General features: G+C 36.9%; 1 protein-coding gene across 9 annotated transcripts in view; it reads right to left on the bottom strand.

Moving 5' to 3' along the window:
- Positions 1 to 17973, bottom strand: part of CDK12 (cyclin-dependent kinase 12) — an 80820-nt gene that overhangs the window by 53876 nt on the left and 8971 nt on the right. For all 9 annotated transcript variants that reach the window (XR_001515668.1, XR_001515666.1, XR_001515667.1 and 6 more), the window contains exons 3-6: positions 10298 to 10474; positions 9344 to 9483; positions 8633 to 8803; positions 3569 to 3758 (exon numbers count right to left, since the gene is read on the bottom strand). Coding sequence is in view for 4 of the 9 variants with exons in the window: in XM_015570888.1 (XP_015426374.1) it covers positions 3569 to 3758; positions 8633 to 8803; positions 9344 to 9483; positions 10298 to 10474 (678 nt within the window). In the remaining 5 variants the exon portion in view is untranslated. The remainder of the gene's footprint in view (positions 1 to 3568; positions 3759 to 8632; positions 8804 to 9343; positions 9484 to 10297; positions 10475 to 17973) is intronic.

Here is a 17973-nt window from a genome sequence, read left to right as displayed (position 1 = left end):
CGCGAGGGTACAGCAGGGAATGAAGGAAGGCCCCAGTCAGCAGCCAGAAGGCCCCAATCAGTCCTGATCGCCAGCCAAGCCTAGGGACCCTACCTGTGCATGAATTTCGTGCACCGGCCTCTAGTAATGATATACAACTATGACCTTAGAGGGTTTTTCAAACTGTAATATGAAATAAAAATCACTTGGAAAGCTTATTAAAAGTATCCTGAGCTCTACTGCCAGAGAAGCTGATTCAGTAGGTCATAGCCCCAAAATTAGAATTTCTAGCAAGCCCACAGTTATATGTAAGTACTGTGGGCTTAGACTTTCCATCAGCAAAAGAATTAGGACTCACTAAAGGTTCAACTGATGGTTAGCATTTTTTAGCAACAAAGTATTTTTAAAATTCAGTTATGTACATTTTTTGACATAATGCTGTTGCACTCTCAACAGACTATAGTGTAAACATAACTTTTGTATGCACTGGGAAACTAAAAAATTTGTATGATTCACTTTACTGTGATATTTGCTTTATTGTGGTGATCTGGTACCAAACTAGCAAAATCTCCAAATATGCCTGTAACAACAAAATTTTACATTAAATCAACTCTAATCATTTCTAGTAAAGATTATGGGCATCTTACATACTTGCTCCAAAAATCATTACATTTTAAAGGTCAATTTATAACCAAATTCTGAGAATAGCAAAATGGAAAGGAATAGCTGACATGAGTTTTATAATGAGACAAAAAGGGTTCCTCAAATTTCTTGGCATCTTACTCTGAGAGCCTGAGATGTTCCATGACTCAAGGCACATAGTAGACTATAAGTTAAAATGGCAATAGACATAGTTATGGAAAAATAGGCCAAACCTAAATATCACCAGCACCTAATCCACCCCTTCCCACTACTCTCAGTAAATGACCTTCATTGAAAACAGAAGCCATCATGTTACCTATAAACTTTTTGCACCTATAACCTTCTTCCCCTTCCTTTAACTACAGAACAAATTTGGCAATCTCTTCTCCTGTTCAAGGCTAATCAACACCTACATTTGTGGCTACTACCACCTGTGGCTTTGATCCCAACTCCTCTAGACCCTCCCTCCGTTAAATTGTTCTGAATCTTTCCTGAATTTTAAACTTTTATTGATTTTCTATTCCATTAGCATTTAAATATACTCAAACCTCTGTATCCTTAATATAAAATTAAAGACACATCTACCGTGATCACCTTCCTATTAATTGTCTTACCCATCCACTTACCCCACAGTCACCACTGACATTTTAATTTTCACATTCTTGTAAGTCTTATAATCTGTCTACATCATTGGACATCTATGGCCACTCACTTCTTAAACTTGCCTATTTTGCATTCGTGATATACTTTATTTTCTTCCTCTTTCTCTGCCCATTCCCTTGGGTTCTATCTTCTGACATTTTTTTCTATGCTTGATAACTCCTGAATCCATGTATACTGCTAGTTTGGAACTCCCACATGACTTACTAGCCCTGCTCTCCTCCCTCTCTTATCAACTGCTTTCTCTTTCTTCTCCAGCTGAGGTCTCCCTACCATTCTCTCCAGGTAATATCACCCAGAAGTCTCTGTGTAGACAGAATTAAATGGGAAGAGCAAAAGCTACATATAGCTAGACTATGAGACTCCTGCATCCCACCTAGCTTCCTGAATTTCCTGATTGTGGGAAATCAGGAATCAGGTCAGAATCTGACCCACCAACCAGAAAAGATGCCGAGCAGGCTTGTAGTTATTCCCTTGCCTGAAACATCCCCCGTGGAGGAGCAAAAGGAACAGAAGAAAGTATGGTAATACTATAGTCCAGAAAGCTGCAAGCCGAAACCATCAAGTTCTTGAAACATTACGACTAGAGATGTAAATTAACTACGCCCAGCTTTAATGAGAATTCTGGGTCATGGAGATAGCAACAGAAAGAAATAATCCCTTAACTCCATGTTTTGTCTCAAAAAGATATTTAAGTACAAATATATGCAGTTTATATATTTTTTAACTTAAAATAATGCATTAGTTTTATAATTTAAAAACAAAGAATTAACTGAACCAACATCCTTCAGTGGCTGTCACTTATGAAGTTTAACCTCCTTAGCGACTTATACTAGATCCTTAAATTGGTTCTTGCAACTGTCCAGCTTTACCCTAGCAATACTGATTTTTTCATTTTCCAGACATGCTATGTTATTTTCACATTTATGTGCTTTTGTCAATGCAATTTATTTTGCCTAGAAACTCGGCCCTCTGTTGTCAGTCTTCCTGATAAATTCCTATTCATTCCTCTATACTGCATCTCCCCAGGCGCTCCCAAATTCAAGGAATAAAATGGCTTAATAAAAAGTTTATTGAATTGAGCAATTTATTTGTTTAGCTTCCCTACTAAACTCGGAGCTCTCCAGTGACCAACCAATCACCCTATGTAGGACTTTCAGCACTGAAACCAGGACAGTCCTGGGTAACCCTGCATGGTTGGTCACCCCACTCCACAAAGGCCAAAAAATATGTCAGAATCATTTCATATTGCTATTTATGTTTGTCCAATTTTTAAACAGAAATGTTGAAAACAATGAGTGAATCTGCCCGACCGGTGTGGCTCAGTGGTTGAGCATAGACCTATGAACCTGAAGGTCACGGGTCCAATTCCCAGTCAGGGCACATGCCCAGGCTGTGGGCTTGAACTCCAGTGTGGCGTGTGCAGGAGGCAGCAGATCAATGATTCTCTCTCATCATTGATGTTTCCATCTTTCTCTCCCTCTCCATTCCTCTCTGAAATTAATAAAAATATTTTAAAAAACAAACAAAAAAACAATGAGTGAATCAGACAAAGGTGGCTGTAAACAGCCCAATTTCCTAAAGAAACAAATACTGGCCTGATTTTAATAGTGTCAAACTTGCTTTTTATTCCTCAATAGATAGGACTATCACCAATGACAACTGTGCATAATACATCTGATATTACCAATGGAATTTAGGCAAACAGTCAGAGAGGAAGAAAGTAGATGCTAAAAACTTCTGAAGAGACCAGCCAGAGTGGCACAGTGGTTGAGCATCAACCTATGAACCAGGAAGTAATGGTTAGATTCCCAGTCAGGGCACATGCCCGGATTGCCGGCTCGATCTCCAGTAGGGGGCATGCAGGAGGCAGCCAATCAATGATTCTCTCTCATAATTGATTTCTATCTCCTCCTCCCTTCCCTTCCTCTCTAAAATCAATTAAAAAATATTTCTTTAAATTAAAAAAAGAAAGAACTCAATGTATATTTGAATATTATTTACTAACTATGGCAAAAACTCTCTGAATAGTCCTGTAGGATATGATTTGATTCCCTTAAATGTTTGCAATTTACAATCCTACCTCTGTTAATTCCTTATCAACACTGAGTCTGGAGACTGCAGATCAGAATACCCCTATTATAAGTTGTTCCTAAGGTACAAACACCAGATATGTATGTAAACGCAAAAAACTGTATGATTGGCTCTACCTACAACCCCAACTAATTGAAACTAAGGGGCTCAGAAGGGAAAAAATGCTTAACCTCATTTAGTTTTACTATATTACCTGTTGTTCAGCAAAATGTTAGAACATTTAATATCCCGATGCAGGAAATTCTTTTTGTGACAGTAATCCAATCCTTCCATTAGTTGTTTCATGAATGACTTGATATGATCCTCAGAAAAGTGCACCAAACCAGATTCTAGCAGTCCCATTAAGTCATGGTCCATATACTCAAATACAAGATAAAAGGCACCTACATAGGATAGAAGAAAAATTAAAAACAATAGAAAAAGGATTATTAAATTACAATGCTTCAAATTTTAACATAATTTTGGAGTTGACCATAAGGCCCTCTGGAACAACTGCTTAATTTTATAGACGAAGAAACTGAAATTCAGAGTAGTTGAATAACTTGCCCTTTCTAATAACAAGTAACAAAACTATTTGAATTAATCTTCTGACTCCTAGTCCAGAACTCTTTAGACTACTATGTCTTGAGGAGGACAACTGCCCCAATCATGTTGCATTATTACTAGTCTTTTATGATCTAAGTCAATTGGCTAATGACAGACCTTGGGCCAAATCCAGTCTGCTTGTCTGTTGTAAATACAGTTTTATTTGTAACACACAACCATGCCCATTTTGTTACATACTGCCTATGACTACTTTTGTAGAAATCTTTATATTCATTAATAGGACTCACATAATATGCTGGAGGGGTGGGGGGGGAAGCACAGTCTAGTTAGTATAAATTGTTAGTAAATTTCATAGTATTTAGTAATGAAAGAAAGATGAATCATCTATTTAAACTCCCTAAATTTAGAAGCAGATAAAAAAAGTACTTTTAGAGAACTGTAAAAGATCTGAAATCCATACCATAATGCCACTTTCAACAGGGTTCATACTAGAGACAAATATCAAAACATAAGAAATACTAGACCTAGTTAGACAATGATTTATCTGGTCTAAACGTCTGTCTCCTGGTAACATAAAGGCAAGGATTCAGAATCTAGGGGGTAGGCTTGAAGGACTCTTCGAACTCTCTGAAACAGTATGCAATATTTTAAAGATATATGTATGCAACATATTTTTTTGAAAAATGGATCCATGTTTAAAGAGGTCATGACCCCAAAAAGTTAAGAACCACTACATTAAAGGAATATCTTAGGGAGATTTAGCTACCACCTCATACAAATTAATAAGAAAAGCACAAAACTGTAAAAGATAAGGAGACAAAGGACAACTCAAAAAAGAGAAAATATGTAAAACTAATAAACATGGAAAAAAACTCAGATGAAATATAAGAAATGCAATTCAAAACAATATACTTCACCTATCAAGATGACCATTTTTTAAAAATATGTACTCAATGTTAGGGAAGATAAAATGGAATGGACACTCACTGGTGGGACATAAATTATTACTCTCTTTCTTAAAAGCAATCTAACAATAAATATGAAAATCCCTTTGACCAAATAATTCTACGTCTCAGAAACTATATTAAGAAATAAATCTAAATGTAAAGATTTATGTACAAAGATGTTCAATGCACTGTTATAATATATATTTTAAACTGGCAATTAATTGCTCAACAGTGACTAATGAAGTAAATTTGGATTCATCTACCTTTATGCACAGTCATTAAAACATGTTAATGATATGAGAAATTGCTTAGGACAAGCTATAAAACACTAACTATATTTGATCCCAGTAATGTTAAGATAAATACGTATATAATATAAAGTACTAGAAAGAAATATGCCAAAATGCTAACACTATAGTGGTTCTATGGTATACTGGATTGGAGCGAGAGAAAAGTGATTGCCATTTTCTTATTCTTCTACTAGTGTCCTGGTGCACGACTTCATGCACGTTGAAAGGAAATTAATTAGAAAATGGCCAGTGGGGCGGGACTGTGCGAGACGGGCTGGACATGCCCTGGAGCCAACCTCCCGCAGTCCCTTCCCAGCCAGCCACATCTGGGGTGGCACCGTGGCTTGAAGGGCATCTGCAGAGTGAGCGGGGTCCCTCTGCCTGGCCTGCAGGGATTGGGTCAAAACTGGCTCTCCAACATCCCTTAAGGGGTCCCAGAGTGCAAGAGGGCATTCTGCAAAGTTGCTGTCATACAGGGTGTGGAACACAAATGTAAGTGTGTAATACACCAGATTCGGGGCCAATAGTGCCCCAGCAACAACATAACCCACGGCCAAAGGTGGAATCACACAGCCCCACAAGGAATCAGGTTCCCTCCTCTCTGGTTTCGGGTATGTCACCTGAGAACCGCTGCTGCCAAGTCACTGCAGCTCGGCAGCTCCTGCATTGAGCATCTGCCCCGATGGTCAGTGTGTGTCATAGCAACCGATCAGACGAGCAGAGGAACACTTTGCATATTAGCCTTTTATGTATATAGGTATTTTCAATTTTTCTACAATGGGCATGCATCACATCCATCCATTATTTTATTATTTAAAAAATAATTAATTTAGCCCGGCCTGTGTGGTTTGGTGGTTGAGCGTCTATCCATACCAATTCAATTCCTGGTCAAGGCACATGCCTGACTTTCAGGCTCAATCCTCAGTGGGGGGGCCTGCAGGGGACAGCCAATCAATGATGTTTCTCTCTCATCGATGTTTCTATCTCTCTATACCTCTCCCTCCCTCTCTCTCTAACATGGAATATTCAGAATATTTTTTTTTAATGTATTTTATTGATTTTTTTACACAGAGGAAGGTAGAGAGATAGAGAGTCAGAAACATCGGTCAGCTGCCTCCTGCACACCTCCCACCGGGAACGCGCCCGCAACCCAGGCACATGCCCCCGACCAGAACCGAACCCGGGACCTCTCAGTCCGCAGGCCGACGCTCCATCCACTGAGCCAAACCGGTTTCGGCGGAATATTCAGAATATTATTCCCCAAAATAAACCCAATATCAGATCTAACTTTCATAAATTTATCTAAATACTACTACATAAGCAGAATTCCCTTTTAATTGCTTTAAAAGTACTTCTACCAAACTACAGAGGTGCTGCTTCCCTAGTGCTATTATCTTTAAGACTATGTAAATAACTCCAGATTAATCCATTACATTCTAAATTTATATACTTCAATTCTGTTTTTGTAAAATTTATTTTTAATTATAGTTGACATACAATATTATATTAGCTTTAGGTACACAACATAGTGAGATTCAACTGTTACATATTTTATGAAAGGATCACCATAGTAATCACTGACTAGTAATCACTGGTCAGTACACACAGTTAATACAGTATCATTAACTATAGTCCCTATATTGTACATTACATCCCACTGACTTATTTTTTTAAAATATGTTTTTATTGATTTCAGAGACGAAGGGAGAGGGAGAGAGAGAAACATCAACGGTGAGAGAGAATACCCAATCGGCTGCTTCCTGCACACCCACCTACTGGGGATCGAGCCCACAACCCTGGCATGTGCCCTGACCCAGAATTGAACCACGACCTCCTGTTTCATAGGTCAATGCTCAACCACTGAGCAATACTAGTCGGGCCGGGCCCCTGACTTATTTTACAACTATAAGTTTGTATATTATTTTTGGTTAATCTTCAACCAGGAATATTTTTTGAAGATATTTTTCCACTGATTTTTAGGGAGAGTAGATGAGAGAGGGAAAGACAGAGAGAAACATCAATGTGAGAGAAACACATCGATTGGTGGCCTCCTGCACCAATCCTGATCAGTGCCCGGTCCAGGGAGGAGCCTGCAACCAAGGTATGTGCCCTTGTCGGGAATTGAACAGGGCACCCTTTGGTCCACAGGCCAACGCTCTATCCACTGAGCCAAACCAGCTAGGGCAAAGTTTATACATTCTTTTCCTCCCAATCATATTCTCTTGTAACATTCTAGATTATATTTACACATGCCATCTCTTCACAGCTGCCCATCTCTAAACCTTCAGACTTATTTCAATAAAAGTATATTAGATGTCATATATAGACTACTTCAAACGTAAGTATGGGAACAAAAAAACACACAATTTTATCGCCCAAATAGACAAAAATTAAAAATCCAGGAAAACAAACGTGAAGATTTAGAAATACCTGCATTGAATTCTAAACTGTATCAGTGAAAAACTATGTAAAAATATGGATGCACATAAACAATAACCAGAAGGGATGATGTAAAAATGAGAGTAAGAAACAAACTCATAGATACAGAGGACAAACTGATGGCTGTCAGATAGGTGAGGCATTAGGATGTAAGCAAAAAAGGTGAAAGGAATTAAGTATAAGTTGCTAATTATAAAATTAGTCACCAGGATATAATGTACAGCATAGGGGATATAGCCAGTAATCCTATCCTATATAATAAAGATGTAATATGCAAATGGTCGTTACATAACACGAGGTACAAGCGGGCTGCAGAGAGCTACAGGAGGGGAAGGGCAGCAAGCTATGGGGGAGGGGAAACGGCAGGGAGAGCTACAGGAGGACAGAACAGTAGGCAGAGAGCTACAGGAGGGCAGGGTGGGGCAGTGAGCTATAAGCGGGCAGCAGAGAGCTACAGGAGGGGGCAGGGCAGCAAGCTATGGGGGGGGGCAGTGGGCAGAGAGCTATAGGAGGGCGGCAGCAAGCTACTGGCGCATTGATTGGTGCTCAGGGCTACTAGTAATGTAATAACTGCATGGTGACAGACAGTTACTAAACTTGTGGTGATCACTTCATAAAGAATATGAATGCCTAAGCACTATGTTGTACATCTGAAAGCAATATAATATTGCTTGTAAATTATAATTAAAATAATTAAAAATTTTAAGAACTGAAAGTAACTGATAAATCTGGGTTTTAATTTCCATAATTGTTATTATAATTTGTAAAAAAAAAAGACTTTAAATGGCACAGCAAACACTAATTTTAATAATTAACAATAATTTCTAAAAGTATATGAGTACACTGAAAAAATGGACCTTTTATAAAATAAGCATTATTCAACACAAAAGCAATATGCTGACATCTTAATTCTGGTATAGGTTCAAGTAAAAAGTTGGAGTTTAGTAAAAACTATAAACAGTGCAAACAGGCAATATGCTAAGAAAGAAAAATAAGATGTACTAATCTACCCTGTACATAGTTCTTTGCTTGTACCTTTGTCCTTCTTGAAATCCAGTGCATCTTGCTTATCTGTGACAATTTCCTTCATGTTAACAACACTTCGGTGGATTAGCTGCCGAAGGATTTTGATCTCACGAATGGCTGTGATTGGGAAGCCTTCTTTCTCATTGTCTAGTCTCACCTTCTTCAGGGCCACTAGCTCTCCTGTCACAATAAATTCAAATTATTATAGTATCAACTAGCATTTTTTTGGCTACCATCTAGTCAAAATATGCCCTTGCTCTGAAAGACTGACTTAATGCCTATTTTAATGCTTTTATATCTTAAAAAACAAGTCCCTAAGTTCCCTTTCTTATCTTTGATTTCTTTAAGACTTGAATTTTTATAAATCCCATAATCAGTTAGGCTTAAACATTTTGGTTATTAAAATACACCAATAATTCAACTACATTATTTTATCTTCAAGGACTAAGCCCCTTATCAAACAAAGAGCAATTTACACATTTTATTTTTACCCTCTCTTAAATTCCAAGCAAGCTTATTATAAAACATCTACAAAAGACAACGAAAAAGAGCAGGGTTTTTAAACTGTAATAATTATACTATTCTTTTGGAAAATTTTAGTCTATTTAGTAACTTTTAGAGACCAAATTAAAACCCAAAACTTACTTTTGATAAGTCCACTTAAGACATCAGTATTGCTAGCTTTTTAACCTGACATCTAAATTTCGCGGCAATATTTACCTGTGTCTTTGTCCTTGGCTTTATATACTTGGCCATAGGTTCCCTCTCCAATAATCCCAATAATGTCAAACTTGTCCACACAGCGTTTCCCCCAATCACTTTCTGTCTGTCTTCTTTCTCCATAACGAGGACAACAAATTCTAAAAATGGCAAAACAAGAAGTTGTTTTTTAAAATTAAATCTACTAAAAAATAAAAAATTCTTTTATGATTTCTCTAACTCCTGAGTCTTCTATGAATTTCTTTATTAAAAAGGCAGAATTAAATAATATGAAATAAATAGTTTAAACTGTCTCTCACAATGGCTAAAACACAGATTTTTTTTTACTTCAGGAAGATACAAGATAAAGTAGATTTGCTGCTTAGTTTCTGGCCTCTATTGAGTATTTGCTTACTCACCTATAGAATGGGAAAAGAATCTCTATATCATAGGGTTACAATAAAAATAGAAAACTTTGGCAATATTAAGTACTCAAGAAAAGTAACTTTTTTTAAAGAAAGGAATGCTAACAATCAGAAGATCAAACCCAGATTCTACTACATTTATGGTGTGGCAATTTATGTGATTAAAGAAAAAAAATCCCACATCTATTAATTTCATTAATATGTACATGGCTTACACACCCTGAGCATAAGGGCTTTATTTTTTCCTTCAATAATCTAAATATTATGAACTCAAAAGATACAATGGGATCAATGTTCGTGATATATTTGGGTTGGGGAATTTATTGCTTTTCTAAAAAAAATAATAACAGCTACGTATCTGTGAATGTAGATGAATGGTTCTCCTAGGTAGTAGGCTTTTATCCATTAAAATAAAATAACAGATATACATTAGGCTCAATCTTTTATGATCCTACTAGTGTGGGTTGTAGAAGAAAGTGTGAGATTTAAGCTCCAAAGTTCTTCACTGTAATAAAAGCTGTACTTAAGGTAGGTCCCTAGAAAAACTCACTTTGGTCTCTTTTTATATGGTTGCTGAGGTGGTGTGATTGCCTTTGGTTCTGGAGAGTCAGGTGGAGATGGATCCCCACCAGGGAGTTCTGGAGGGAGAGGGAGGTCCGTGAGTAAGTGACGTGGCCTTTGTTCCTTCTCTTTCTTTACGGGTTTTGAAGGCAGAGTTTCTTTTGGACTAAACAATAAAGAAGAGAAGAAAAGATCACAATTACTTAAAGGATATCCAAATAAAACTCTCAAGATTATAATGTCTGGCTATTAAAAGATTACAAAGATTTTACTTTTAAAGGAAAAAATCCATAATACAAAGTCAGAAAAAGGAGTTTATCAAAGTTAAAAAGACTTGGATTTTGCAAAAAGAAATCTATAATATATTAAAGAAATAACAGCCCTGGCCGGTGTGGCTCAGTTGGTTGAATATCTTCCTGTGCAACAAAAAGGTCCCTGGGCCCTTAGCTGGTTTGGCTCAGTGGATAGAGAGTGTGCCTGCGGGCTAAAAGGTCTTGGGTTTGATTCTGGTCAAGCGCACATTCTATCCCTCTCCCTTCCTCTCTGTAAAAATCAACAAAAATATATTTAAAAAAATAAAGAAATAATAAAAATTTTCGAATATTATTTGTAGGTCCTTTAACAAACTCTTCCTTTAATATCCTTCCCAAGATTCTATTTAGGTGTTTTGTTTTTTTTTTTTAAGATTTTTAAATTGATTTTTATAGAAAGTAGAAGGGAGAGGGAGAGTGGAATAGAAACATTGATGAGAGGGAAACATCAATCAGCTGCTTCCTGCATGCCCCCACCGGAATCAAGCCTGTAACCCAGGCATATGCCCTGACTGGGAATCGAACCAGCAACCTCTTGGTGCATGGGGCAACACTCAAACACTGAGCCACATGGGCCAGATTCTATTTGGATTTTTACTGAGATGAAATAAAATGCAGAAAGTAATCATCTTAAATTTGCAAAATTCACTACAACTCATGGCATCATCAAACCTACTCTATATTTTAACCAGCAAAGATTTAAACAACAAATGAAAGCTCAACAATGTAACATTACCGTATCTTTAAAGATGTGGAGAGAACTTGGACAAAGGGAATAGTATTTTAGAACTTGGAAAAAGAAATAAAGCTAAGCTGGAAATCAAAACTAGTGAAAAGTATACTGACTTATTCTATTGGTTTGGAAGCAAAAGGCAACCATATCTGACCTGCCAAGATGGATAAATAAATCTCAAACTAAAAAATCTAAGGAGAAGTCCAAGCAACTATTACAGAATCATTAAAAGCAAGTGAAGCAGATCTCTCATGATAATCAACAAGTTATAGTCAGTGGGAAGAAAAGGATCGCTTTTCTGGAATAGACTGGAAATCCAAATTTTAACTATATAATTTAATTTAATTTAATTTAATTTAATTTAATTTAATTTAATTTAAGTAGGTGAAGGATTTTGTGTCATGCATGTCCTCAGAAAAGACAGTGCAGTATATTAATTCATTCCTATAAATAAAACCATGTTAGATAGTAAGCCTTTTCTATTCCATCACAGTATTAGAAGGTTGAAAAGGATCTGAGAATCGTAACCACAGTAGGAGCCTCCTCCACTTTTTTTGAAAAGTGGTTATAAAAAACCATATTCTCCTTTTTCTTTTTAAAGCAGATTGTAACTTGAGCATTACATTTCCATTCAAAACTTGATCTGAATTACTTTTGAACAGCTTTACAACATGCCTAGACAGGCTTATAATTTTGCTATTCTAAGCAATACTTTTCTTTGGTAAATAAGCCCTATAGATAGTTACTCCTATAAGCTGGTTCAGTTTAACATACTAATTTCTAAAGGCCAGGTACAAGCAGTTGGTAACTACAGGGAATGGAAGTCTTAAAAGTAGATCTTAGAAGATGAAACATATTCTTTTATGAATATGTTTCATAAAGACTAGCTCTACCCTTGCAATGTACCTTTTTGAAGCATACTGCTGCCCTTTGTGTGTGAAACAATCTCAAAAGCTATTTCCTCCTACCGATTTTCATCATTTTAAGCTCTTGTCAATCAGACTGAATAGAATCTAGATTAGTTTGCAAAATGATCATCTGAGCTTTCTGTTAAATTACTGATAGAGATAACTTATGACATTACAATTTGCACGATTTTTCTACCCTGGGAACAAAGCATATTACCAGGAAACTCTCAAGTCAGGATGCAATATACATTCTTAAAATTTCCCCAATTTTCAAGATATTCAGGGAAAGAAAATTCCTCACTTCTCAACTAATGTCAGATATTGTTTTGTATTCCTGAGGAACTATTTTTAAATTTTTATTTTTCAATTATAGTTTACATTCAATATTATTTTGTATTAGTTTCAGTGTATAGCATAGTGGTTAGCAAAATGTTCTTTGTAAATTTCAACTCCTCATGATTCAGAAATACATTAGTTCTTGGTTCTGCTTCACCAGAATCAAAGTATCTAAATTCTATCATCATTATTTCATGTAAGTTCAATCTATGTTTTATAGTTAGGTTTTGTTTTCATCCAAGGTTTACTTTATGGATTCAAATATAATTTGCTACTGTGAAAATGTACATTGCTTCTGGAATAAAAATCACACTAGGAGCATGTTTTTTCAAGAAAGAATGAGTGGCCGAAACCGGTTTGGCTCAGTGCATAGAGTGTCGGCCTGCGGACTGAAAGGTCCCAGGTTTGATTCCGGTCAAGGGCATGTACCTGGGTTGCGGCCACATCCCCAGTGGGAGATGTGCAGGAGGCATCTGATCGATGTTTCTAACTCTCTCTCCCCCTTCCTCTCTGTAAAAAAGGAATAAAATATATTTTAAAAAAAAGAAAAAGAAAGAATGAGTGTTTGACAGGATGTGTACATCCTGCTAATTCAGGACATACATGTTGAATATGGATCAAATGCTACTTCAACAAATTCCAAAAAAAAACCCCCCAAAAACACAAATTTCAATGTTCCAAAAAACCTTGGAATGATGGCCCATAAAATTGCAATGCTTAACAACATTATGGTCTTTAGCCTTTAGTGTAGGGCACTGGTTAAAATATAGCTCTTTATAGTTCTGAGGACATACAGATGTCAAGATGTTCTAACATAGGGAAGCAGACACTGACTCTTAAGTCATTACTTAAAAATCCAGTACCAAGAAATACCAAACTACCTTAATATCAGTACTTCCTGGTTCCCCATTTATACCTATAGACAATTCACATGTGGTGAGTAGATTGAATAATACTCATGTATAATAATTTTTTTTAAACCTCACCAGAGGATTATTTTTTCCATCACTTTTCTGTTTTTAGAGAGAGAGTGGAAGGAGAAAGAAAGAGAGGAGACATCAATGTGAAAGAGACATATCGATCGGTTGCCTCCTGCATGCACCCCAACCAGGGCTAGGGGATCAAACCTGCAACCGAGGTACGGGCCCTTGACCAGGAGTCAAACCCACAACCCCTCAATGCACAGGCCAACGCTTTAACCACTGAGAACACTGGCCAAAGCTCATGTATAAAAGTAGTCAAGATCCAGGAAGGCCTGAAGTTTAAGAGTCTCTCTTTATTGTTTAAAGTATTAAATAAGTCTCCTTTTTCCCCCACTGACCTCTCCCCAGCCGCCCCCACTCCTCAAGAGTCTCTTGAAATTTATAATGAGGTTTAATCTGTATAATGTAAACACCTCTAATAAGAAGTCTTTATTGTTAAAAAAGAAAGTATAATTCCTTTGAACTATTTAAAAAAAATTTCTTCATAATGTTAAAAATTCAATAGCATAAACTTTAAATATGATAATTTATCCTCTTCCACTTAAAGCAGATGATTTAAAAAGCGATTTATTCTTACAAACTTCAATTAAAAATTCAAGTTGAGCTCTGGTTGGGTAGCTCGGTTGGTTAAAGCATTGTCCTGAAACGCCAAGGTTGCAGGTTCGAACCCTGGTAAGGAATCAACTACTGAATGAATACGTGGAACAAATCAGTCTCTCTCTCTCTCTCTCTCTCTCTCTCTCTCTCTCTCTCTCTCTCTCTCACACACACACACACACACACACACACACACACAATTCTTGTGTGATACATTAAAAATTGGAAAGAGCCCAGCCAGTGTGGCTCAGTGGTTGAGCATTGACCTAGTCACGGTTCAATTCCCAGTCAGGGCACATGCCTAGATTATGAGCTTGATCCCCAGTGTGAAGCATGCAGGAAGCAGTCAATCAATGATTCTATTATCATTGATGTTTCTCTCTCTCTCTCCCTCTCCCTTCCTCTCGGAAATAATAAGAAAATTAAAACTAAGCATTCTATTAGCAAAATCCTAAATCAAATGTGAATGCTCATACAGATCCCTTTTCTCTAAGAGCTCAATACTTTAAATAAACAGCCATTAAGAATAGTGTAGGCCAGCCAGTGTAGCTCAATGGTTGAGCGTTGACCCATGAACCAGGAGATCATGGTTCGTTTCCCGGTCTGGGCACATGCCCAGATTGTGGGCTCAATCCCCAGTGTGGGGCATGCTGGAGGCAGCTGATCAATGATTCTCTCTCATCATTGATGTTTCTATCTCTCTCCCTCTGCCTTCCTCTCTGTAATCAATAAAAATATATTTTTTAAAAAGAACAGTGTAGACTCTACAGAAGTCTAATAAACTCCAAATAAACCAGGCTACCAAAAAAAAAAAAAAAAAAGAAAAAGATTTATAAACCCTATATGGTTAACTGAAAGTTTCATACAGATGATCTCTTTCAAAGCAAGAGATCCTCATGAACTATGTTCATGAAGAAAATACTATATTGAAGTGGGTGTTTGGCAGTCTTTGTTTTGTTTTTGATTTTTTATATCCTCACCTGAGTACATTCTTAAGAGAGAGGACGGGGAGAAGAGAGGAAGAGAGAGAAATCGATGTGAGAGAGAAACATCAATTGGTTGCCTTCCCTATGTGCCCTGACCCAACCTCCAACCAGACTGGGGATGAAACCCACAACCCAGGCACGTGCCCTGATAGGATATCAAACTGGCAACCTTTCGGTGCACGGGACAACACTCAACCACCTGAGCCACTCCAGCCAGGCAGGTTTTGTTTATTGAAACCAAGAAATATAAACCATGAATCAGAAAGGCTTTTGCAATACCATTAATTAAATTCCTGCATTTGATACGTGGGTTAATACCCTCCTGCGCAATCTATATGCTTGAAAGGAAAGTTTCATTCTTTTTCCAAAGGATTTTAACTAAAAGAAGACAAATCCTCTAATACAAACTTTATGTCATCCATGTGCCAAATGATTTAACTACATGCCCAGTGTCATTTCACACAGACTCTGACTCCTTCAGCAGTTTTACTTATTCATTCACATAATATTTACTGATTGCATTCTGTGTTCCTTGTTTAAAGCACTGCAGGCAATAAAAAGCTGTATATTATATTCTTAACATTTAAGCTCCTGCAATTTCACATGAGAAGATAAAAATATAAGTGAGGTCCATATGCAACTTTTAGATTTCTTCCTGAAAAGTTTTCTTAAATAAAAATTATTTTTCATGTGAAAAATAGATATAAGTGGCACATGGATAGAGAGTATGTATACATATGAACAAACTGATATTGAAAAAAACTTCCTTTCCATTTTTGTCCCTTTAATAATTTGCTTAAAAGTGGAAAACAACTGGTAATAACCATACATTTTTAAATAATTACATTGAACTATGAAATAAAGTATCGTTACACTTTCAGAATCAGAATTGATCTATAACAAAAACAGTTTGCTCACTTCATCCTCTCTCATACACATTCTTAAAGATAGCCACACATACTTACATAAGCACTGTATGGTCTTACTTTACCCTTCATCTCTAATCTGAAATATAGAAACCCCTATGTGCCATCTATCAACATTATTCCACCTGAAAACGTGCACTCCACATGACCCATGGTAGGTTGATTCAATAATTATTTGGCTAGCTAAATAAAATTTCAAAATAAAGATTCTTAGCCACACTGATATTGCTCTAACCACTACATAAAACTATATTTAAATGTGATTCTAGCCATAACTGGTTTGGCTCAGTGGATAGAGTGTCGGCCTGCAGACTGAAGGGTCCCCCCAGGTTCGATTCTGGTCAGAGGCATATACCTTGGTTGCGGGCACATCCCCTGTAGGGAGTGTGCAGGAGGCAGTTGAATTGATGTTTCTCTCTCATCAATGTTTCTAACTCTCTATCCCTCTCCCTTCCTCTCTGTAAAAAAATCAATAAAATATATTCTTTTAAAACTGTGGTTCTTGTGGGTAAGATAATGGCCTACGGACCCTTTGGATGACGTTAAACTGACTATGTTCCTTTTCCAACAAAAACTGTAAAAACATATAGCTTTTGTATCTGTAAGTATTTCGACATAAATTTCAGGCTCTGTTACTCGTCTTTGTAGTTCTCAGTATGTGGCAGAATTCATAAATACCTATTAATATTAGAAAAGAATGTGGAATTTTTCTTTAAAATCAGACTTACTACCATTCTTTTAAAAAGTTTTAGAGGGAGGGGTTTTTCCCCATTTATTGCACTTGTACCTTCCTAAAAGGTACAGAGGGTAGTCTGGAAAAATATAGATCTAAATGGCTGAAATGTATTACTGTTCAAATTACCTATGTCACCTGGAAAGTAATAAAGGGTTGAGAATTGGTATAGGATGCAAGATCAGTGGTACTTATTTTTGTGCTTACAACGAAAAATTGGTGCAGTAAACTAAACTTATATCCTAGAGAACGAAAGGGAATCTCAGTAAAAAAGAGTAACATAGCCCTAACTGGTTTGGCTCAGTGGATAGTGTCGGCTTGTGGACTGAAAGGTCCCAGGTTCGATTCCAGTCAAGGGCATGTATCTTGGTTGCGGGCACATGCCCAGTAGGAGGTGTGCAGGAGGCAGCTGATCGATGTTTCTCTCTCATCGATGTTTCTAACTCTATCCCCCTCCCTTCCTCTCTGTAAAAAAATCAATAATATATATTTTAAAAAACAAAACAGTAACATAAATACTGTCATGGTATATGTCACTGCTAAATTGTGTTTGGTGGCAATTGCCTAGTTAGTTCTGTCAAGAAATTAAAAATATTTCCTAAAAAAATATATATATATATTTCCTAATGTCTTCTATAAAATTAGACTCATGCTTCATAATCATTTAATCAATTCTCAATACTCAGAGAACTTATTAAAATTAGTTTTTCTCATCATCCCATTGTGAATTGTATTATTTTTTTATTTTTATTTTTTTTGTGAATTGTATTCTAAATAGTAAAGATTCTACATACTGTTCTTCTGCTTCTTATAGAATAACTGTTTTTTTTGTGCTTTTTAAAGCAGAACCTTTTGAAATAAATAAACCTGGCTTATTTTTCTCCTGGACCAGGAAGAAAAAACAAAACAAAACAAAATAAAAGCCATAAGACATTTTAGGGACCACTGAGGATATTCACTATTACTACTACTACTACTACTACTACTAGTAGAGGCTCAGTGCACGAATTCGTGCATGGGTGGGGTCCCTAGGCCTGGCTGGCGATTGGGGCCTATGGGGGGGGTCAGCCAGCTGGGGGGAGGGACCGTGAGAGGTTGACGCCCCCCCCCACTGGGCCATTGTGGGGGGGCCGGCCTGCGGGGGTTCGGGGG

The sequence above is a fragment of the Myotis davidii genome, unplaced genomic scaffold (assembly GCF_000327345.1).
Source record: "Myotis davidii unplaced genomic scaffold, ASM32734v1 scaffold327, whole genome shotgun sequence".
NCBI classification, from domain to species: Eukaryota; Metazoa; Chordata; class Mammalia; order Chiroptera; family Vespertilionidae; genus Myotis; species Myotis davidii.
The sequence above is the reverse complement of the archived record's forward strand: the minus strand, read 5'-3'. Positions and strand labels throughout refer to the sequence as shown.